Source organism: Anas acuta, chromosome 13, assembly GCF_963932015.1.
Source record: "Anas acuta chromosome 13, bAnaAcu1.1, whole genome shotgun sequence".
Lineage (NCBI taxonomy): Eukaryota > Metazoa > Chordata > Aves > Anseriformes > Anatidae > Anas > Anas acuta.
In genome coordinates this window covers 18836792-18860668 of record NC_088991.1, presented here as the reverse complement: position 1 = coordinate 18860668, position 23877 = coordinate 18836792, and the positions used below count along the sequence as shown (strand labels likewise).

The 23877-nt window shown below is 34.0% G+C and overlaps 1 protein-coding gene across 1 annotated transcript in view; it reads right to left on the bottom strand.

The window, feature by feature from the left end:
• Positions 1-205: 205 nt before the first annotated feature.
• CHM (CHM Rab escort protein) overlaps positions 206-23877 on the bottom strand; it is a 58365-nt gene continuing 34693 nt past the window's right edge. The window contains exons 9-15 of the mRNA XM_068696904.1: positions 20119-20196; positions 15551-15655; positions 14629-14692; positions 13419-13515; positions 10201-10299; positions 6946-7112; positions 206-2316 (exon numbers count right to left, since the gene is read on the bottom strand). Of these exons, the coding sequence (XP_068553005.1) occupies positions 2113-2316; positions 6946-7112; positions 10201-10299; positions 13419-13515; positions 14629-14692; positions 15551-15655; positions 20119-20196 (814 nt within the window). The 3' untranslated portion in view covers positions 206-2112. The remainder of the gene's footprint in view (positions 2317-6945; positions 7113-10200; positions 10300-13418; positions 13516-14628; positions 14693-15550; positions 15656-20118; positions 20197-23877) is intronic.

Here is a 23877-nt window from a genome sequence, read left to right as displayed (position 1 = left end):
TGCAGGATTACCAAACGTTGCTTCATATGGACATGAAGCTTTACACAAACCACTTGCTATCTTATGTAAACATAATGTCACACATATTAAACTTCAATCTTATTACAGATGTCAACATGCTGAAGGTGAAGAACAGAATTATCAGAAAGTCTCCGCTAACAAATGAACTGCTTTTCTTGATTAATTGAAAGAAAACACACAAAAATGCACTTGCAAGCAAACCTTTAATTTTCATTGACGATTTCCTTGTAAACATAGAAGATGAAAAATTCAACTATGATCCCCATTACTGAAAGACGAACAGGTTATATGTCCTCCACTTAGTTCTTTTACAGATTTGCAGATGGTTAAATACAATTACCAGATACTCATGCTTTCCAATAGGCACAAAATTACAGCTAAACAAGTCTGGTTAATAGTATAAATATATATAACTGCTCAATCACAAGCATCCACAGGTAACTGTTGTTTAATATTGGGAACATTTCAATGACATTGTTCTGAGGACTTTGGGATTACACACAACGGTGCCTATCCAACAAACAAAGAATGTAAGCACCAATAAATTCATCTTTGAATTGCAAATTGGACAACGTATTATGATGCAAGACAAAATGAAGTTAACCGTATCGGTCATACTGTAAAAAAATAAATAAATTAACCTTTATGGCACGAAGCCACTTTAAAGGCAGGGACATGCACTGCAAAACTGTACAGAAGTTTGGTTGTGTCAAGTCCAGACAGTGCTGAATATTCATAATTTTATGGCATTTTTATTTACATACAGTATTTACGTACTGCTAGAACTGTAACTAAGTTCACGTACAAGCTTAAACTGTCTCATCAAAATTCACTGATCTCTATATTTAGACACACTGTTGATCTGTTGGGTGTACATTTTGAGGTAAAACCTAAAGTAAATGCTAAATACTCTTCATCATCTAATTTGAAGAATTGTTCAGAAGAAATGCAAGTCTATCCTGGTCATTTACAACAGTGTTCTCATTTTGTAATTCTTCCTACAAACTAAACTTATAAATAGTTCAATAAATTTTACTGTGTAAATGCTTTATGATTACAAAACACATAATGTACAGCTATCACACTAGTTTTAATCCTAGTAACTGGGATCAATATAAACCTTTGGAATTGAACCTACTTCTCAGTATGGAAAACCTCAATCATCATCTAAACTTCTCAGACACCATACTTGCAAAAAAAATAATTATTGGCTTATTAGAGGTCCAACGTTGCAAAAAATCCAAGGAAATGTGACAACAGTTACGTTCAGTATATGATTTTTGTTTTTTTTAGGAAGTCTAGCAGTAAGTTTAAACTGTGCTGTTTTCCTGGCTGCAGTAAATTAAGTCACTGGTAAACAAATGTCTGATCACGCTCAACTGTTAAATCTTATTAAAAAAAAAAAACAAAAACAAAAAAACAATACATTCTGAATGTAAAACAGTTTCCTGTGAAGAACACCCATTGGATTATACTTCCTTCTAAATTATGGCATCAGCTTCAAAACCATACAAGATTCTTTTCAGAATACAAATTAAATGGTGTCTTTTGTGTTCTAAAGCCATTCCAGAGCTGTTAATACTATTGCCTTTAGGTTACGTTCCTAAAAAGCACTCTGAAGGACAGATGATGAAGTTTACACACAACTGTTTAATTAGCATAGACACAATGACTTTCAATAGAAATGTCATACTTTGTAACAGATGATGGTCTTCTGACAGGTAAGCAAAATTGTATGTTATTTACATTAATTTTCACTTGCCTGTTTAAAAGATGTCTTTCCAAGATGTAAACCAAACTCTCTCACAAATGAGTCAATTTTATCATTTTAAATTCAAATATTTTGTTCTGATATTTACTTATTTATTTTAAGCTATAAATACCCCTGCATCTGGTGGACCTATGACTTTATTTAGAAATATCTTAGCTATGAATGAAACTATTTGAATAAGAAATATTATTCAAGCTAAGGAAAATAAGGCAATCACAAATAGTACAGCTATGGGCTTTTTAAACCTCTTTTTCTTATCCTTCCTCTCTAAAATTTTCATTTCTTTCAACTGCCTCATCTACAAAGAGAAGAGAGCTAATTCATTCTTCACTATGTTCGTTAACAGCGGTACTACCTCTACTACTGCTTTCCTCAGATGAGGGTTCAGGTTTTGTCTCTGGTGAATTACTGAGTCCAGACTCTTCTGATGCAAGCTCATCTTCATCATAAATAATATCTTCTGGATTTGGTGGAGGTGGGCAAAATTCCTCTGTAGGAAACATTTCTTGGAAAATAGTTTCAGCCTATTAAGAAAAATAAGCACAAAATAAACTTCACTTTGCAATGTAATACCTTACAGCAGTATTTTGTAGATATTTAACATCTGTTCTTTCAGATTAATATTGATTTAATACTTTGGCCTTTTGTAAAGACATAGGAATTGTCATACTTTCTTGCAGTTCTCCAAAAAAATCTTTTCCACTACAGAAATATCTCTAGCTCCAGTCAAATGTGAAGAGCTGCAGGGGTGGAGCAGGGATTGAGAGAGTGACTGTGAAGGAGCAGCAAGGATGAAGCGTTACGGACTGACTGCAGACGCAAAGGGAGGTAGAAGAGGGTGGATGGGAGGAAGGTGTTTTCAGTTTTCTTTTACTTCTCACAGCTTTAGTCTGTTAGTAGTAGATCACATTAATTTCCCTTACACTGACTGTTTTGCCCATCATGGTAACTGGCGAGTAGTCTCCCTGTCTTTATTTCAACCTACGAGCTTTCTTCAACAACTTATCTCTCCCTGGTGCTGAGCTCCCTACTGGTGTTAAACCACCACAACGTCCATAAAGGTTTTCTCTTCCAAGCCCCTAAGCTTCCATGGCAAATGGAGACAACTGACACAGATCCCAGTTATGTTTTGGGTTTCTTCAGAGTGAAAGGCATATTGCCTCTCAATTTTGTCTATTTAGGAAACTTATGCCCTAAAGATAACCCGTGATAAGAGCTCCCATGTAGGAAAGAATACAGTTCATCTTTATATTGCTATTTTTACCAGACACTAAACTGAAAAAGCTGACAGTAGGGTCAGTTAATGCCAACTGCAAAGGCTGATTACATGATGCGGATTCCTGGACAAGGGGGAATTGTTTTCAGATTAATACATCATTGAGCATGTACCAAACAGCTTTCTGTGATAAACCTCACTGCGCACCAGCAGTGGATTTGTATCACCTGCACATGGATGTAGGGCTCCATTATTAACTGCTCAAATGACCTTGTCTACTCTCGGTTCAATTTAATTTTTCACTCTGCTTCCTAAATTTCACTTTTCCTTAGCCATTTAAAATCGTTTTAAAACTATTTATATTAGCATATGAAGATTTATATATATATATATATATATATATATTATCTACTCCAAAAAGATGAGTCTGTAATTTCAAGACCCTGACTACTAAGTCTGGAGGAGAAGGGGATGCAAATACCCTACAAAAGGTTTACAGACTAAGTTTTTGAAGGCAAGAAAAAGACTTTTCATTTCAAGTCTGAACTTGCCCTTGACACTCCAAAAACGTACTTGAATTACTGTATTTAATAGAATACAGATGAAGAAAAGTGCCTTATTTTGCACTATGCATATGAAAAAATAGAACAGACAAACACTACATGCAGCATTTCTGAACAATTTTTCAGCCTCCAATTAGGCAGTGACCAAAAACAGTCAAGTAATTATGAGGTTGAACATGGAAAGAAATTCTCAGAATCTTATCTATGTAGGACATCATGACATTGATTATAATTGAACAATTTAACGGTGTAGCGTGCTTGCAGGTCTAACAATTTTTTAAGTTAACCTTACCCAGCTGAAGTCATGCAGAATAACCAATAATAATTTAACATCTCCTTCATTACAGCACATTGATATTTACTGTAATTAAGTTAGTAACTACTAAATATTGAAGCAACAATTTAAGTGCACCAGAGGTAGAAGTGTGTATGTTTGAATTAGGCACGCAAAGCATTTGCAATTAGATATTCTAATTTATAACTGTTAAACTACTTTAAGTTGAATAAAACTATGTTTTGTTGTTGCTGTTTTGATGGCACATGGAGTGGTTTTATGGGCTTTTGTAGCAACACTTACAGAGAACACTGTCAAACTAACTGAGCTTGGAAATACAACACACTTTAAAAACTATGAGATCCTTCCAGATAAAGAAAAAAAAAAAAGGAAACAGGTTAAAGCACAAATATTGGCATGACATTGTAATGCTTTCTTATAAACATTAAGATGCCTCGGAAGTCTGAAATAACTCAGGGAACATTGCATCCTAATTGTACATGATAATTCATGTCAGGTTGTAGAGAGCAAGAAATAGAAAACTGGAAGCAGTCTGGAAGAAATCTGTACATACAGAATTTGAAGGAATCATAAACAGGATTTTACACTTGATTAAGCCTATCCTCAGGGCAAATAAATGCAGACATTAAAATTTTAATCAATATTATACTAGAATTTAGTAAACTAAATTAAAGTAGAACAAGAATTAAGTCATCTGTATACTGAGATAATAAGTTGTTAAGTTGTGATACCTCACCTTCTAAGTAATGCATCACCGATACTTCCCCCATAACAGGGGAATTAGAAATACTAATGGTAACGAAAACATAAATCATAGGAATTATCACTAAAACAGTAAGTAGAATTGATTAGAGAACTTATAGTCAGTTTTCCAAGCTATCCCAAGAGTAATACACATAGTTGGTTTTTATTGTTGTTGTTTTGTTTTCTTATTTTTTTTTAGTTATTAAAAGCTTTCTCATTCATGAATTTGTAATTATCTCATGTTTAGAGATTTTCAGCCGTTGCTAGGAAGATGAAAGGGATTTGGGGGTAGAGGGCACACCAACTTACATTTGTTTTCTCCAATTGCCTGTAAAGTACCTGTAAACTAATTGGGAAGGGTGTGTCCTAACTTTGAGTTCTGCTTTATTTTAAGCCCAGTCCTTATTTGGTCCTCACATATACTCCTTGTTGTTTTTTTCATTCATGACTTTTAATTATAAACATGTTCATACTAAAATATTTTTCACTCTAAATAGCGACCACATATTTCAAAATTTAAAACAGGATAAAAAAAAATGTAACTCCTACTCTTTCTGAAAACCACTGTCAGGCTCTCCTCGATTGCTTCTCCTCTGAGACTTGTCCAGTTAACATCTGCCTCACTGACTGCCAACAGATTTCACCTGAAGGCAAACTCCAGTACTTAGATTGTGTACATACAGCTTGATCTATAATACCACTACTCATCCACTGGTAAAAATAGGAGCTCTTAAGGCAGAAAAAACAAAGCTGAATTCTAGAAAGGGTGGCCGTCCGAATTTGAAATAGGCTGTTTTAAAACAAATTTAAACAGCTTGCTTTTAATCTGCAGCGTTTCAAGTAACTGTTGAAAAAATCTCTTTTAAAAAAGAATTCCTCTACAATTTAAAACTGTTACCATAATCATTGTCTTGCATTATTTTTTGTCTTGACAATCCTTTTGTCCTATCAGGAGGCAAATGATTTCCTAGTAAAGGAAAATGAAGGGTACTATTAGCCCTTAATTACACTGTTCTGACCCTACAGTTCAGGCTATGTTAGCCTTTACATTTTAAACTCTTATTTTAAGAGGTTTATGACTTACTCATAAAAAGTCCTGCAACTAGTTAGAAGATGGCATGCACATTCTCTGAAGAGGGACATTAAAAAAACAGCTTTAAAAATGAATAGTGTCAGTTAATCCTACAAAGGTGTAAAATTGTTCTCATACATTAGGTCTGGAAGTATCTTGACATCACAGTGACTGCTGTGGTAGATTTGCCTAAGAATTTATACCTTCCTTATCAAAGCACATCTTTGAATGGAAGAGCAAAGGAGAAGCATTCCTGCAGTCTTCTTGTATCGAACAAGTCATAAACCACATATTCTCAAGATCTTGTTGTCTTCTGCTCCATAGTAGAGAGATTTAACGTGCAGAGAGATTTAACGTGCAGTTCTTTGACAATTTCTATGTAACTACTGTTGATGATCTGGTGTTCCTGAGTACTCTGTCCATTGCCAAGAGAGAAGGCAGCTACTTCAGCACTTCTCCATTTACTCTTTGCCTAGCGAGCTTCTTCATTTGCCCTTCCAGAGCACGAGTACTGTGTCTCAAAGTGAGTACTGGTCTGTTATGTCTACTACTAGGCAAGTTGCAAGCAGGATTCCAGTTAGCTGGAACTAAATACATAAACACTGAGAACTTAAAGTCAAAACTGAATGTGATTTGGTGCCAAATACTATCTCAAGATAATGAGTTGAGTGAGATTCTCCTCAATGACTTCAGAGACACAATTATATCATAAATTTTTAATGCAGTGGTACTAAAGAAAAGGGAAGGTAAGCTTAACAGGTAGCTCAATGTGCCAGACTAATAGTGATGTTGTTGTTTCCCCCCCCCCCCCCCTTTTTTTTTTCTTCCAATACCTTTTGGGCTTGTGGCTGTCTCCTGCAGGTACTGCACTACTTTGACAATTTTTCCAAGATGAACTGTAGACGGGCTTTTTTGACCTTTCATTTATACTGGCTTTTCCTTTCTACAGTGTTAAAGGAACCATCCTCCCAACATCATCATTTTCAGGTACTTCCACCTTATAAATGCCCTCTACCTTTTCAGATTAACCATCTACTACTCCTAATGTTACTAAATTAACTGTCCTTTTCTGAAGTTTCTTCCATTCTCAATTCCACTGACATTTACTTTGCTTGTTAAGAATTTTGTGTGTCTAGCTGCAAAGCTTTATAGCTGTATTAGTATTGATTACCTACCATAAAGCAGAATAACCCAGAAGAAAAGCAGACTGGACTGTATTTAAAACTGAAATTCTGCAACCAAAAAAAAATTGGTCTTACTAACCTGTTTGACAGCACAGTCATTTCCTAAAGCAGAGTCTGGGCCAGAACAGACATATACATTTGAGGGTAAGTTGCTGTATGAATTTCTGTCGATTCCTGAAGAATCTCTCATGTTGAAGTATACTGCCCAGAGGACTCTGGGTTTTTCCAGTTCTTCATTTTCAGTCTCTAGAAAGATTAAAAAAAAAAAAAAAGCGTTTCCCATAATCAATGTTTATATGTAACAAAATAAAAACATAATCTAGCATACTAAAAGTCAATTTATTAACAGGAAATTATATTAATGAACATGTATTTTCAAATTATTTAATTAATTTTACTTTCCATTCTTTTCTGAGGTACTCTTTCATCATAATTCTGTTTCCATAATTATGTAAATTCTACTTATTCTGTACATGGTACGCCACAGAAGATTGCCTTATCACATAAACGAACAATACCAAGAAGCTTGGGTCTAAATTTAACCACTTTTCACTTTGTTTTATCTAGCTTACTCAGGAAAGACTCCATGTGCTTACAATGGGCTGAATAAGTTCTCCATGGGTTGAACCAACTCAGAACTTCATTCCATATGCAAAGACATTCTTTATGTGTACTTTTTCCCCCTCATTTAATAGTTTATCTTCGTATGGGAACTCCTTCCATAATGGACCTTTGTATGCTTCAAAGGTTGGGCATCTTCAAGCCAATATAAGGAGACTCACCAAGGCTCATGGCTTAAATCAAAGGCATTGTTTAAGAAAAAAAAAAAAAAAGTAATATCGCCCCACTCTCCCTTACTAACTGCAGATTAAGAATTAGTTAAAAACAGAAGCACACTATTTGAGATAAGTAATATGTAAAATCCCTATACTTTGGGAACACTGCTGAATGAAAATAGTTGGTTTATTTACCTACACTTGTTGAGGTGTATTGTAACACAGTATAAATCATTACAAACACAAAATGACCATTAGCTACATTGTGCTTGTTCATCATTCATATATTCTCGTAGTTACTTTGCACATTGATATAATCCCTCTGCACATAGGCAAAAAAAAGCTCTTGGAAGATGAAGGTCACTTTTTAACAGTGCAGAATGCAATGGAGGAATACACAACAGATTCTGAGCTTAATAGATACTATTTGTTTGGCATATTTGCTGTCCTCTTTTTGGTATTTTAGCTCCTCTAAAATAAATGAAGCCTGTAAAAGACCTTGTGAGATTTACTTCTTTCCAAGGAAGAAACTACTAGGTAACGACATTCAAAACAGTATTTTAAAACAGTTGAATTAGAAAAAAAAGAGATAAATCTATGCTATTTCTTCAGTATCTTTTTATAACTGTCAAATACTTTAAAAAAATAGGTGCTAACCATCTTGAACAATTTGAAATATAAATTAAATTCATCAGCCTGTGAAAGTCTGAGCCTTAATACAGGGCAAGATGCTCTTTAATATATTTAAAAGTTCACATTGCTCATAAAAGTTACTTCTTCCTCATTTAGGCAGGAAAATGAATGGAGTCCTCTTCTCCAGGTGACTTTGCCTCTTTGACCTGCCATGGCCCAGTGCTCACTTTATCTGGTGATTCATTTTCAATAACTCCAACAGTATTTGTTCTGACATTTTAATTAAAATACGACCACTACCTCATCCTGATGATAAAAAGGCCTATGTGTCAGTGAAAACTAGCTTTTCAGTGCCTCAGTGCACCTGAGGACCCCTATGATCACAGAGTTTCTACAGAAGAATTTCAGTCAGGTTCTAAACAATACATCATTTCAGAACTGGATCACTTTAAACATTAAGATTAATGCCACCTCCCCTCCCCCAATGACTAGAAGACGCTAAACTGCAAGCTAATCTTTTCTTCACCAAGTGAGTCTTCAAAACACTTGGCACTGTGTTGAAAATTTAAGATATACATTAAAGGTTAATGTTTGGAAATTAGCAGGTTTTAAATTAACAAATACAAGCATGAGAAGTGTTTGCAGCATTCCAATCTAATTATATTTGCATTTGCAAAATGTTTTCTATTTTCTAGTTGTAAACAACGTATTCATTTTATAAAGACAAACTGATTAAAAGAATTACATCTTTGGGACATCAAAATAAATCTTCTTTTTCCTGTAAGCAGAGAAGTCAAAAAGCGTATTTAATCTTTTACCTTCTACTTAAAGCAGTTTGCTGTCTAATAAAACAATAGGATATTTGCTTTTTCATTAAAGGGTAGAAGAAAAAACTCTTAAAAATGGAAACATAGGAAAACAAAATTGTGATAAGCAGAAGCCAACCTTTTATGAAACATTTTCTTAGTTACAGAGCCCTGAGAGGAAAAACAAAGATTGTGTACATAAAAGACTGTTTCTGTTTTTGTTTTTTAAACATGAGAAAATTCTACCTGAATACATAAAGGTAGGAGTGAAACTTAAGAGCAACTACTATAAGCAAACCAATTTTGTTTTAAAATATAACCAAATCTAGCTCAAAGAAATTAGCTCAGGGACAACTGCTTTGTCAACAACTCTGGGACTGTGAAATTGTCCATCTTAAGGTCAAAGTTCGTAAAAGTAGCTGGCAAACTTTCTTAAATGTAGGATCAAATAATTAATTACTGGAAAAAAATAGAAATCTGTCTTCCCAGTAACACCACAGTGAACAAGGTCGTTACACTTCCACTGCTTAAAGCAGAATCCAGAGAATTTCAAAAGCAGCAAGCAAGGAAGCACTTGAAGACAGAAAGGATGAGTAACAGCTTTAGAACAGGAGAAGGCAAATAAAATCTGCCTAATCTGGCAGCTGGAGGAAAAAAGCAGACCCCTACCTCTTGGGGTTTTGTGATTTAACTAAGTCCTAACTTTTGTGTTTTTTTGTGAAGAAACTAGGATAAAGTGGAAAAAAAAAAAAAAGGAAAAGAAAACACATGCACAAACACTTAATTTCTCTACTGAAAAGCATGTTGAGGAGCAAATATGTTTCCATGTGCTAAAAAAGTGCTAAAATTTAAAAAGGTTCTAGACACTTAAATCTACAGTCCTTGTACACTGAAGTTAACCTACAGCTGAAGAACACTTGAAGCATTAGATCATGAAATACAAGAAACCTGACATCTGCCTAATTGTGATCCTCCTCTGAACACAGATTCCTTCACTCTGAAACGCTGTCATCTAAGTAGCAGCTTATCACTTGTTTTCATCCAGGTGATGGATTCAGACGTTCAGTAACAGATACTTCAAATAAAATGGTAAGCTCTACTTTATTTATTTATTTTTACCTTTTTCTGCTTCAGTATTTAGATGGAATAACTTCTGTACAACAGGCTCTAAATCTTCCCTAGCAGTTTTAGTTGATGGACATGTTAAATGGACTAAATCTGTAAAAGAGAACACAAATTAACTACAATCACCAGTATGAAGATACTCAGATATCCCTTATAATTTTTAAAACAGGCACAGCAGGCTTTTAAAAGTCACTGCTCTTCATATAAATCAGTTCGTATAAATCACTTTTTCACATTTTTTTTAAGAACTTTATTGGTAAACCTCTGCACAAATCTCAGAAGGAACGAAATCTGCAGGATGACACATTTTAAAACAGGTACTACATTTCAGCTCTTGTCCACGTACTTTAAATACTAACTCCAGTTCCAAAGAAATGTTGACAAATTACTTCAAAACAAACAAAGAGGCAACAAAACACAAATTCCTTATGCTCTCATCCCCCATACAACACATGAATTATATTAATTCCAGCGGAATCTATTCATTCTTCTTCTGAGTTCTTGAGTACACAAGGGATCTGTGTCCCAATAACTGTCTTTCACACATGAACCTCACAATTATCTCTCTCTTCCATATTAACTGGTAGGATGAAAGTGTAATTTAACATCAGCAGTGCAGACAAAGAGAATATTGTTCTATGAATAGGTGACTACTGATACCAGGAAAAGCAGGAGCAGGAGTCTGGATGAACAAACATCAATTAAGGATCTCTAGAAACCCCAAGAATATTCTTGAGTACATTCCATAATCCTTGACAGTCCAATAGTTCAACAATGTAGTAAACCCACAAATACCACAGTTCTTTCATCAACACCCTCCAATAACAACTGAATTGGGACTGAGCAGAAATTTGGAATTTTGATTCTGTGCCTACTTAGGCTTCTCAAGTTTATTTCTGGGTGCACTATCTTTCTTCACTGAAGGAAAAAGTCTGAGCAAGACTTCCAGTTCTTTTATTGTACTAAACAGTAAATAGGAGACTAAATGAGTAAACACAGATTTTAAATTACATTTCATTGGCCTCTCCTCTCATGAGATAGAGCTCTGCTACATTATCCCACCTGAATTCACATCCCTTCATTCAGATATTCAAAAGACACATTTAAAGTTTATAAACCCACCTAAATGTACTCATTTGTTACTGAACAATTACCTGGAAACTCATCGGTAGTGAAGTATCTGTCAGAGCATCATGATGTTGAGCCTATCTTTGTATAAATTCACAGACTCATTTGTTTTCATTACAATATGTTTTTGATGAATTTCATAGCTAAATATAGCTATGATGTTACTTTAAATGGATATGATACTTTCTTTTTCACTCTGAAACCCACCTGCATTTGTTTCATTATTTCATTCACAAGTACACCAGAAATGCCTTGAATGATTTTTTTGGCCCCAGTTACGCTACAAAGTTTGACAAGGACTTCAAGAGGGCCAGAATTTTAACCCTTCATTTTTTAACCCTTCCTTTTGTACGCTAGCACACACAAAATCACATTCAAATATTGATACTCATTTTTGAATTTAACCAAAATCAAACTTTCTATCTAAAAGGCATATGTGCTAAAAACAAACAAACAAACAAAAAAAAACCAACAAAGGCAAATGAAAACAGGTGGTGATAATGAAAGTCTCCCTGTATTGTTAACTAAATGTTTACAACTCCAAACACTGTAATACAACCTATTCTTTCCTCAAAAAAAAAAAAAAAGAACCGCTATAAATCACTAAAGTTCACATGATTTACTTCCTATAAAATCTTTTTTATTACCTTTAAGGTTATGGCTATGAGTTACAGTCATCAGTATATATTTTGATTATATTTGATTTACTCAGGTATAACTGCATTAGTTACAGTGGTTGCCAACATTTGTCTTCAAGTAATTCTTCTAGCAAGAAGAACGATGAGTTTAGTTCATGATTTCATCATTACAGTCTCAATTTTTAGGGCAAGTGAAGGAGTTTGGTTCCACTCAACTGGCAATACAGATTATGTGCCTGTCATTTATGCAGTGTGATCAAAGCGCAGATGTATTTGTATACTTATCTTAAATAATTGTTTGAAAGAGAAATCAGTCAGGTTAAAACCTATTTACAGATAATGATGTAAAAGTTTAAAAAATATATTTATATAAATTTATTAAATAGTGTCCTTTACTAATAACAACTATTCCATTTGAAGACAAATTTCATTAAAGAGCATAATACATTTTTTATGAAACTGAAGGAAAACGGAGAAATTCAAGTAACACAAAAACTTAATTTTTCAGCATCACAAAAATTTTCTTGAAACTAATAATTACACCTGTTTAGCCTGAATCCTTTAGTTTCGCATCCTGGTATATGCCTGTATAAACCCCTAAAAAAAGTAAATCTGCTATTTAAAGGAGTAAATATTAACATTATGCTTTACAGCAGTGAATTTCTTAATTGCAGATTTATCACTTTATCACAAGTAAGAAATATAACTTTGAGTGACTTAATCTTTTACTTCATTCTTTTTTTATATGCAAATACCTGAGTTCAGGCCCGGGTACCAGTAAAACAAATTGGTCATTATTAGAATTCATTACTTTGTTGTTCTCATTGTTGTTAAAAAAGTGTTAGTCAGATGATGTCTAATTCTACTTATATTCCAGAGAGCGCCCCCGTCTTGTAGCCTGAGTACCGGAACGCAAAAAAAAAAATAGTTTGGAAAGAAAAATAAGTACCCCATACGACTATTTTGTTGCTAATCTATTTGAAGTTCACACAAAATACCAACAAAAGTCATAAAGCTCTGTACTTAGAAAACTCTTAATGCAAATACCGGGAATGTCCCTTCAAAAAAGGTCATTTCTGAGATAGAATTAGAAAATCTAATGCAGAATTAGACAATAATAAAGTTCTTAAAGGCATTTGTGTATCTTTTCCTCAAATAAATCATGATTCACTCCATAGAGTACAAGACAGAGTGTAAGCTTAGACATAATTTTACCTCTGCCAAACCTTTCAGAAGTCAAAAAGCCCCAAAATGTAGTGTACTTCAGGTACTTCAGGTAAGGTTGTCCATTTTCAAACAAACTCTAAGGACATGCCATCAGTAAGATTCATGTACTTTGAATTATTACTATTTTTAATGGAAAGATTTATTATTGTATAAGTGAAAATAAATATACTAGTCGAGTAGGAAGTAATACAGTTAGGAGAACATATATCCCATACTTACAAGTGTCCTTCATGCATGTCATAGTTGAAGAACACAACTCAATGACACAGACTGCTGGTTGTCCTAGATCCACTGGAGGCACTGTCAAAATGGAAACCTGCCAAGCAGAAAGAGAAGAGAAAATTCTGAATATCACACTAGTTTTTAAATGCTGTATTAACTTACACTGAAATATTACAAACCGCAACTCTAATATCCTATGAACTGCTTAATTACAAATGGCTACGCACTGAATTACAAATAAAACACAGTATTCAGAATACCATATGTAATTATTAGACCAAAAGCCGTGTAGCACAGTTTGGAATATAAAAGATTTATGATAACCAGACGTATGTATACAGACATACACATTGATTTGTGGAAAGTTATTGAAAGATAAACCTATTAAGTTTAAAAATCTTTATACTTTTGCAAAAATAAAAAGATTATCTAAGCCTCACACATATTTACCAATAAATTCATACCTAGGTATGTATGGTCACAGAAACCTGTGTATGTGTTCAGTCACCTGCAAAAGTTTATCAATCCCATAAATATGTATTTCCGCAACATATATAAACAGCTCTCGAGGAGCAGTTCCCATATATACAAGCCATGATGCAGGTGTTTCTTTTATGAAACAGAAAACTCTGTTGGCAAGAGCATTGGTATGTGAGAACGAGAGTATTTCAATGCAGGACTACTAGTAACAAGATTTAGGAAGGACATGCTTCTCATCTTTATTCTTATTCTGTAGATAGTATTTAACCTGTAAAAATTAATGGAAGCACACAGGCATTGTACGGAAAAAAAAACAAAAAAACAAAAAAAACAAACACAACACAGACTGCAGGCCTTAATTCTAAAGGGTATTAAAGACTGACAAAGCAGAAACATTTGAAGAAGGATCTGAATATATATGAAAGGAATCTCAAGCTATAAAAGTGAATGTTATAAAACAAAAATGTTCGAACAAAGCTTTTACAAGAAACTGGGTTAATTACCACAGCGTCAAACAACAGAGAAATCCAAGTCATTAAACTACAATAGAGTTAAATTAGGATCAGTTTTAGAGAAACTGACGAATTAAACAATTATCAGTAGAGATGGCTGACCAAAATGTTTGATTCAAGCAGAAACAAATCCATAAACTAATTCGTAACACTTAAACAACAGTTTATATCAACACATACAATTCATAAAGAAGTGATACAAAATTGGTATATACCTGCTGCTCTGAATCTGTCTTTAGTACAGATTGATCTGTAATGAGCACTGCTCTGGAGATCTGCCTACAATTAAAAAATAAATAAAATTGTGGTATTGAAACATAAAAAATTACAATTTGGATTCAGAGTTTTGGCAATCCCAAATTATGCATAATACTGTGGGAATTTTATTTAAGCATACAATCTTTATTAGTATGGTTACTGGTAAGACATTTGCCTGTTGATAAAGTAGGACCACATCTGGAACATTAATATACTATTTTAATTGACAAAAATAGATAATGAATTAATGAGTCAGTGCCATTATATGAAGCAGCATGAATATCCTTCCCATTTAAAAATTTGTTTTATTTTATGAAGATTAGTAGCAGCATTTTAGAAGACTTTTTATGTTTCAAACAGCACAGAATACTTTGGATTAACAAGAAATATACTACAGTGGGGTTTGTGAATTCAAATCTCAACTCTTCCATGGCCTGTAATTATTTCTGCATTGCACTCACTACTATAGTTTTATTACTTTCATATCTGCAGTACTTTGAGGACAAAGGCACTATATGTGCCTTTTGGCTTTTGGCAACAACAACAAAAAAACAGAAAAAACAGGGACTTTTTGTTTTTCTCTACACCTGAACAAATTTAAAGAAAGAAGAGCAAAAGCACCTGCACCTTCTAAGCACTTTTAAACAAACGTGAAACCCTCAATGGATTTTTTAAAAGGAAATGGAAAATACAATTTAGACGAGCCTTTAATGAAACGTAAACATAGAAAATACATTATACTCTCAGGTATACACAAGGAAGAGGAAAAACTATGCACAGAAACTATGCTGCAAAGATTAAGCAGGAAAAAATGTCTTTAATTTGCACTGTGCTCTTTTGTTTTAAGAGACTTAGTATGTTTACTGTTTTACTACATACCTGTAACATACATTTCTGCATACACTCTCTGAAAGGTAACTGTCTTCCACAATAAAATAGTTGGCACTTATTCTTTGTCCAAAATGATCAATAATTGCTTTGCATCTGTTGAAAAATTTGAACCAAACTAATAAACTCAGATATAAAGTAACAAAAGTATATACGTTTTTCAATCTTGAGTCACACAGAACATCATTTACGTGTGTCAAATGATCTGTACACACTGATCATGTGAACCTCTAAATACACATCTCAAATTGATAAAGAAATCAGATATTTATACATTCTACATGGCATACATGACATTTTTTACATACAATTTCATTAAACTGATATTAGAACATTAACAAAGTAGCTGCTTTTTAAGGAAAACAAGATGTACGCTAGTAACACTGCTATTTGCTTGTATGTGAAAATGGCATCAAGTTTCACAGTACACAAAGCGTAGAAGTCACACTCTTAATGATTTTGTAGGCATTACTCTACCATGGTGTTATTTCTGCCCCCCACACCAGCAACCTTTACCAAAGGCAAGTTTATTTTCCTAATAATTGACAAATAAAATGGTAAATTAATTTAAGAGACATAAGAAAAGATCTATGAGAAATTCTTGCATCAGACTTTCCAGGACGACTTTTCTAAACTTCTAATATTGTATTATTAGTGGTTAAATATAACATTTACCTCTAAGTTACAAACAAAAAGGGTAACTGCTTAAGAGCAGCATAAATGTTCTGAATAGATACTGCTTGATTCTATTCCTGTTCTAGTGCAAATGTGTCATTCATTTGCCTCAGACAACACTTGAAAAGTCAAAAACAATGATCCACCAAAAAAAAGCCTCTGAATGTATGCAGGTCCAAATGATACGAGAATAATTATATGTTGTGGCCTTAGTATATACATTTTCAATAGACAAGTGTACAGAAAATTTCCTGTAAAAATAGAGCAAATTAGGTTTACCTAACATTTTTTAGATATGTGAGTTACTGTGTGTTTTTTTTTTTTAATTAAATACTTCTGAACAAGCATCTCATTTTTTTTTACACATGTGCATACACATCATGAGCAACATGTAAAACATCAGAAGGATGCCTAACGGAGATCCCTTAAAAGATTTAAATGTTTTACTGCAGCTCAATTCCTGTATAAGTAATTATCTGACATGTAAGTTATGCCTTACAAATAAAGAACACTTTTGTAGCTTCACGTTACTCATTAGCTTCTGTGCTCCGAATGGTCTATACAATTACAGAAGAGGAGAATGAAACCTAAGTACGTAACAGCAACCCATCATCTCTAGCTTTAGCAGCATTAGGATTTCACCGTTGCTTCTTCTAGTCAAAAATGAGAACGGAAGAAGGGTGCAGGCTATGCTTATGTAAAAATGTAAGAAGTTAATAACAAGTTAGGAAATTCTGTGATTCTGTGAAGGAGAGTTGTATAAAACTTCTAATGCTTATTTCGTAGGAATCTGGATGCTACACATATACCAACATCCAAATGCAGCAGATAACTTGCAAAGCAGTAATTTTAAGTCTAATGGTACAAATATTGATTAACTTGAAACATGCTGTATGCTGTACTTTCTGTACACTTCAAATCACATTCTGTTCAACATGTGTTTGTGTTTCTTTTGCAACTTTAAGAAGTTTTTTTTTTAATGTTAAACTGATTTCTTTCTCAAGCACTCATTTGAATACTGCAAATAAACAAGGAAGTCAAGCCGCTACAGTTCATATCTAATTATAACCTTTCTTATTGTTTATGAAACAATTTCCCCTGCCACCCCCCTAAACATTATTGAAGGGGAAAGGTTGATTAAATGTCATGTTATATCACTCAAAGCCAGCAAAAGCAACTACACGCTTTTTATTTTCCTGCTAAGTGTTGTTTCCTCTCCTTTGTTCAGGAACAGCTATCGGGTCATACACTTGATAAGATTTTAAACAGAAAAAGAGATAATGCTTTTAATATCAGTCTCCACTTTACTTCAAAGGATGATGCTGAGAAAATTTCTTTCAAGTACTGCTTCCAAATATGGAAGACACTTATGCACTGACATTATCAGGTCTCTGTCATCTGATATGTGTTGGGACAATGAATCATACAGAACCCTCCATTGACCTTCTTTCAATGTGTCTAGATAAAAGGATGAAAATTAGAATCCATCTCCTTGCAGTGCCACGAGTTATAAATGTACTTTATAGGGCTCATTATCCAAACTAATGGACTAAGGGCGACATCCTTGAAATGGACTTACCAGCACTGACAAAGCCAGTATGCAATATTTCAAGACAGATATGTAAATGACTATGTGTTTGCTATATCTTTTTATTACAGACATATAAATTTCCATTTATCATACCTTTTCCATTTTTGAGACAGAATTATTTAATTGGAAATGTATTTAAAAAGTGATCAATATAAAATGTCTACCATTAGTATTAATGCAACCCATGTAATTTAAAATAATCTAAAATTTATCAGATAAAGTCAAATAAATGATGTACAATAAAAACAAGAAAATAACAAAAAAGAAAACAATAACCTCGAATACATTTAATTTGCTTTTTCCTCAATCTAATTAACATGATGTATTTTTTATTTTATAACGAAGTATCAGAGTTCTATCAAGAGTACAGAATGTTCTGCTCATGTATTAGAACACCAGACCTAATCTGATATGATACCTAAAAAAAATAAAGTTTCAAGTGACTTAATGAAACTTTAAAACAAGTACGTATAAAAGTTTGCATACTTTCATGTTGTCTTCCCTGAATCTTACTTTTGTGAACTTTAAAAAGGGCTATAGCAACAAGATTAAAATAATCGGGTGGTTCAGGACAAAAAAATCTACCGCTCTCTCTATATACAATTTTTACATGTAGTAAAAAAATAAAAAAGCAGTTCAACTAGTTACTGAATTGGTTCTTACTTTTCTCGTACTGGACGTAATGTTAGCCAAGTCTGGAAAAGAGCTGAAATGACCTACGGTAATACTTAGGATTAAACCAAAACTCTAAATGAACAAGTTTGTGAAGAAAATCAAGGCTGTATTTATATTTTTTCCCTACTTGTATTAAAGCACATATATTAAAGATACTAAAAAAATAATTGCATGAAGATATTGATGAAGCCTATGGAAGATCTTTATAAAATAGTGATGAACACTGCATAACTTGACTATGCCTATAGTTCTGAGTTTAACCTGTTTGCAGTCAAGACAAGCTGTCTCAAACTACAGGGACAGCTGTGGTAACAAGATATGAATTTGCCTATTAACAATTACTATTAATGGCCTGTTGACTCAAAAGCTCAGTAACTCATGAATACCCTCATTAACAATCTGATAGATGATTTCTAGTAGGCAAAAGACTGCAGCCTGAAGTCAAGAGGAAACAGAGCTGGCACAAAAAGGGAATGCACAGTAGGGAAACAGGTAACATGGAGAAAGAAGTGAAAGGAAATAGTGATGATCTTAGCAAGAGAACTGGTTAGCTTACTATGTAACACTAAGGAAGAAACTTTTCACAAGTAAACAGCAGTACTGCATTCTGGTGAGAGAAAATAGAGAAAATATCCTTTCTGAATATCTGGATAAGAGAATACATTTGATTCAACGAAACTTGGCCTTTGAGTGACATTTTTACTATAGTGAAGAGAACATTTAAGACTTTTTTGAATGATTAGAAAAAAAAAGTTTTATGATCCTGTTGCTGAAAATACTTTGTTTTAGCTACTAGCTCTCAAAGAATCAAATATGCAGTGAAACTGGAAAGCAAACATACTACACTGATCATTTAATTACTAATATTCCTCATTAAAGTTCCTACATATCTTATATCTTATTTTCCAATATTTGCTGAAGAATGTTTTCAATTACAGCTGGGAAAAAAAAAAAAAAAGACTCCTAAGAGCTGAAGTCTCAGGTAGAGTAAGTAGTAACTGATAAAACATATACAACAGAAACCATGACAAACTACAGAGGTATGAAAAAAATGCCACTATGGAAAAAACTATGGGTTGCCTTTTCCAACTTTACACCTGCCTACAGGCCTGATATTGTAAAAGAATTTATCCTAGGATAAGAGGGCAGCATAGTTTATGACAACAATCTACCTAAAAACTCATTAAAGTCTTTTCTCTTGGAGTGACATGCATTATCAGCAAAGATTAATCTGATGAGTCTTTAGGTGAGCTCCATTTTTAAAAATGCAATAACAGAGGGCTTTGTTGTCATCTGATGAAAATCAATTAGAGTAGGTAAGGCCACAAGGAAAACTAACATCACTCATCACCAGCCCCCCGGCAGCTGAAATGATTTGTCTTCCAAGCTTGGGTGATCAGGAGCTGCAGTAATATCACAGGGAAATTAATTTAGTTTCTATATTCTAGACCCGCTTTCCTTGTTCTGGAGGACCTATACACAAATTACTTTTAATCAAGGTTGATGTGTTATTAATACTGAGGAGGATCTTTGAAGAATCATTTTTTTTTAAATTGACTTAACGCATTTTTCACCTGTGTTTTGTATATAAACAGAAGGTTACTTATATTGCCCTTACCGTCCAGATTCTTTGTCCACTACAAGGCACTGCACAGAATGGCGAAGACAATAGATACCACCAAATACTGCACACATCCTAGAAACATAAAAAAAAAAGGTTACACCTATCATGACTAATTGTAAGCAATGAGAGCACTTACGTTAAGCAAGGCAAAGCATTGTGCATACTGTAGTACAAGGTTTTTAATGACAAGCCTTAATCTCTGAATCAGACAATCAAAAAACAATCAAAACAGAGCATGTCTGTCATATAGTTTTGTAAAAGATTTGTTAACTTTTTTTTAATTAGCATTTATTAGAGTCCTCTTAATTGGTACATTAGCTTGAACACTCCTCTGTTAACCATCCTCAGTCATTCAGGATGGAAAAGCACCTATTTACTCAAGACAGGATGTCTACTAAGCATGCTGCACATGGTACAGAATGAGAATGTAAGACCACACAACAACCAAACCAAACTTCTACCAGAATTTTAAGTGTGGTTCAGAACTTATTTCTCTACTTCTACGAACTGTAGCATGGGAACTTTACTGACTATGAGCACATTTAATTTTAAGGGCATTGAGAAGTACCCCAACAGAATAGGGTACCTCTTGCGGTCTTAGGGTGACCTCGTTCAAGTAGTGATTCCTCTGAGTTCCACCTATATTAAGATACAGTTGCTTAAGATACTCCTTGTATGGAATAATGATAAAAAATATTCTAAAGAGAAAAAGAAACCTAAGAGAATTCAAAAGGTAAAATATACTAAGTTGTTTTCCACTTACAAAGAAATCTCAATACTCAAATAAATTACCAAAACAGAGATTCTGTAACAATCAGGTCAAGCTTCTCTACTTTGCCCTGATGCACTGAGCTACATGCAGTTGAGAATGACACTGCTGCAGCAGGGGTCAACAAATCAAACTCAGTATTGAACAGTGAACAGAACAGATCTCTGGGGGATGAGTATGTTTAAAGACACCACGCACCATGGCTGATCATAAGAAGCAACCTGCTGCTTCTCTAGAACTCAGTACGGCAAAAGGTAAAACAGTAAGAACACTTAAAACATTTTTCCAATTATTTTAAAAGAGAAATAATCTTTAACATTTCCAGACAGCATGAAAATTATCTAGTGGAATGAAGTAAAGAAAAAGAAAATGGGGGAGATGTACCCAATCCCTTACAATAAGTTTCAGGTTTGGACTCTCTGCACTGTCTGATTCATCTCGGGAATCTTTAATTGCTTTTTTACCCCCCAGTAGTTCATTCAGATCAATCAGCTACCACTGACCTCTTCTCATGTGTGCAGAATAGAAAGAACATAATCTGCATATTGTCATAAAGTGCATATCCTTTGCTCAGAGAGAACTGATGGGACAACTGTCAAATGCTATCAAGTGACATTTGACAATTATTCCTTTGTCCTACAAGTTAAACACACCTGTGCTCTTTCTGTGATACCTGTTATTCAAAAGTAAACAGCCTCGTGAAGGAAATCATGAACCGGTGCGTAGCACATTCAGTGCAGTGACACACTGTTCCATTTTGCCATCCCGGAGAAGGATACTGCGAGTTTTCCAAGTTCCTGTTACTCAGCTAAGCTTTGGTGTGACCCAGCCATTTGATGTTCAGCTCACACGTGAACAGAGCTCAAACTGGGAGGGCATAAAATTAGAAATGATACCTGCCATTTCATTAACAGAGTGCCTAGGTGTTGTATTAGAAATAAAATTGAGTCTGTAACACCCAAAATACTGTAGTGCTGAAGAACATTTGTGCCTTCTTCACCCCTGAAACCACATACAAGAACAAGAGGCAATAATTTCACATGTGCAATACTGTACTCTGACGCACAGCAGCCTAAGGAAATGCCAACACTGTTGCTAACTACAGGCCAAAGCAGAAGAGCCGTTATCCCAGACCACTTCTGCCCATGCAAAAGCAGGGAGAAGATGCACTACATTGAATCATCCTGCCTTTGGTTGTCTCAAGATTGCTGAACATGACACAAAGGTTAAACATCCACTGAAGAATTATAACAGAGCCTTGAGAAACTGGCTTACTATCTCTAATGCTGCGATCAATGACTTTTAGACTGATAAAGCATGTGTAAGGATCTTTTGGACCAACTCAGACGAATGTACTTCATATGGCATGACACTAAAAATAGTAGCTAATACATTCACAGACAAGTTTTTTTTTGTTGTTTATTTCTTATTTGTTGTTTGTTTTTTGATAGATGCACTTCATTTTTCTAGCAGCTTTGAAAGAACTTTGCTGCTTGGCTGCACAAAAATGTCTTACAAATAACTTAGTTATTTTCAAGAGTAGTCTGGTATCCGGTGGAGGAGGGCATGGCCTGTTTGCACTGTAGGCCAGAAGAAAACTTTTATTTTTAAATGAAAATAGGAATTAATTTCAATTGCATTCTGTTAAACAACTGTAAAGAGCCAAAATACCTACCAAAACAGCCTAGCTTGAAAATGATTAGGAAGAACTTGCCGAAATTATTTAAATACAGAAACTGAAATATTAAACTAAAAAGCATTCCAATAATTTATGACAAAATCACTGTGCTAACATCACTTTCATACAACAGGCTATTCCAGATAATGTGACTGCACTTCAAGTACAAGGCAACTCTTTGATACCATTAACCCTAAATGACAGGCATTTAAACTGATATTACTCTAATTAACTGGCTACTGCCTACACCAATAATTCAAGTTTTGCTGAAAGATAGCAACAACACTGTACTCTACTTCAACTTTGCCCTGGTGACATCAAATCATATTACGACTAAATTAACAGTTGTGAAAATTTTTGGCCCGGTAGCCCTCCATCATGCACAGCCTTTAAATGCCATTTCAGTTCCCATCAAGGCAGGAATCAGCAGTTGTAATTTTTAATACAACTGTGAAACAATTGGACATATTAAAAGCGGAATTTTTGACAGCATATTCATGATGATTTATGAGTTTGTATATAATTTGATTATTCTATTAATTTTTCTGATTACTGATTCAGCTAATACAGTGAAGGTCACTTACAAAATAAATCTTCATTACATTTCACAGAAAGTAACTGCCTCCAACTAGTTGTTTTCTTTAATTAAACACTAATGTAACAAGAGAGAAAAATAGGCTTCAGGGCTGCTGCATCTGTTGCTACAGGAGGAGTTTACCACTTTGATGTAATGCTCTCCGATATTAATTGAACAAAAATAGAATGCCTCTCCAGCTGACATCTTGATTTTCAACACAGATATCAAACACCCTTAACTTACAGACCACCATTAATTCATTCTGAAACTGCACAAAAGAACTGTAAAACTGTATCACAAAGTATAGTTTCACACACGCAAAAATAGCTTTTATTTCTAGCATATATCCTGCCTTCTGTTTTTTAAAGGCATGGAGGGATTAATCAAGAAGTAGTTGTGCCAACTGTGTAGACTTTACAGGAAAAAATATTTTCTTAAAGATGAATACTGCATGAACAGTTCTGGAGAAAGATCAAAGAAAAACATGTGAAAGGCTGAATTAATAAATTGTCCTCTTTCAATTTTTTTATTTGTATACAAAGAGCAAGCAGTATCCTGGTTCTTAGGTGAAATTCTGTTTCCTGAAGGTCCCTAGAGACCTTCATCATTTCCTAAAATAATGTTTTATGTTCTAAAAACATTAATAGGTAGAATACAGTCAAATCAAATAATTACAGTGACTGTAGTTCAGAAAACAGAATTCATTTTCCCATAACAGAGTTCCCATAG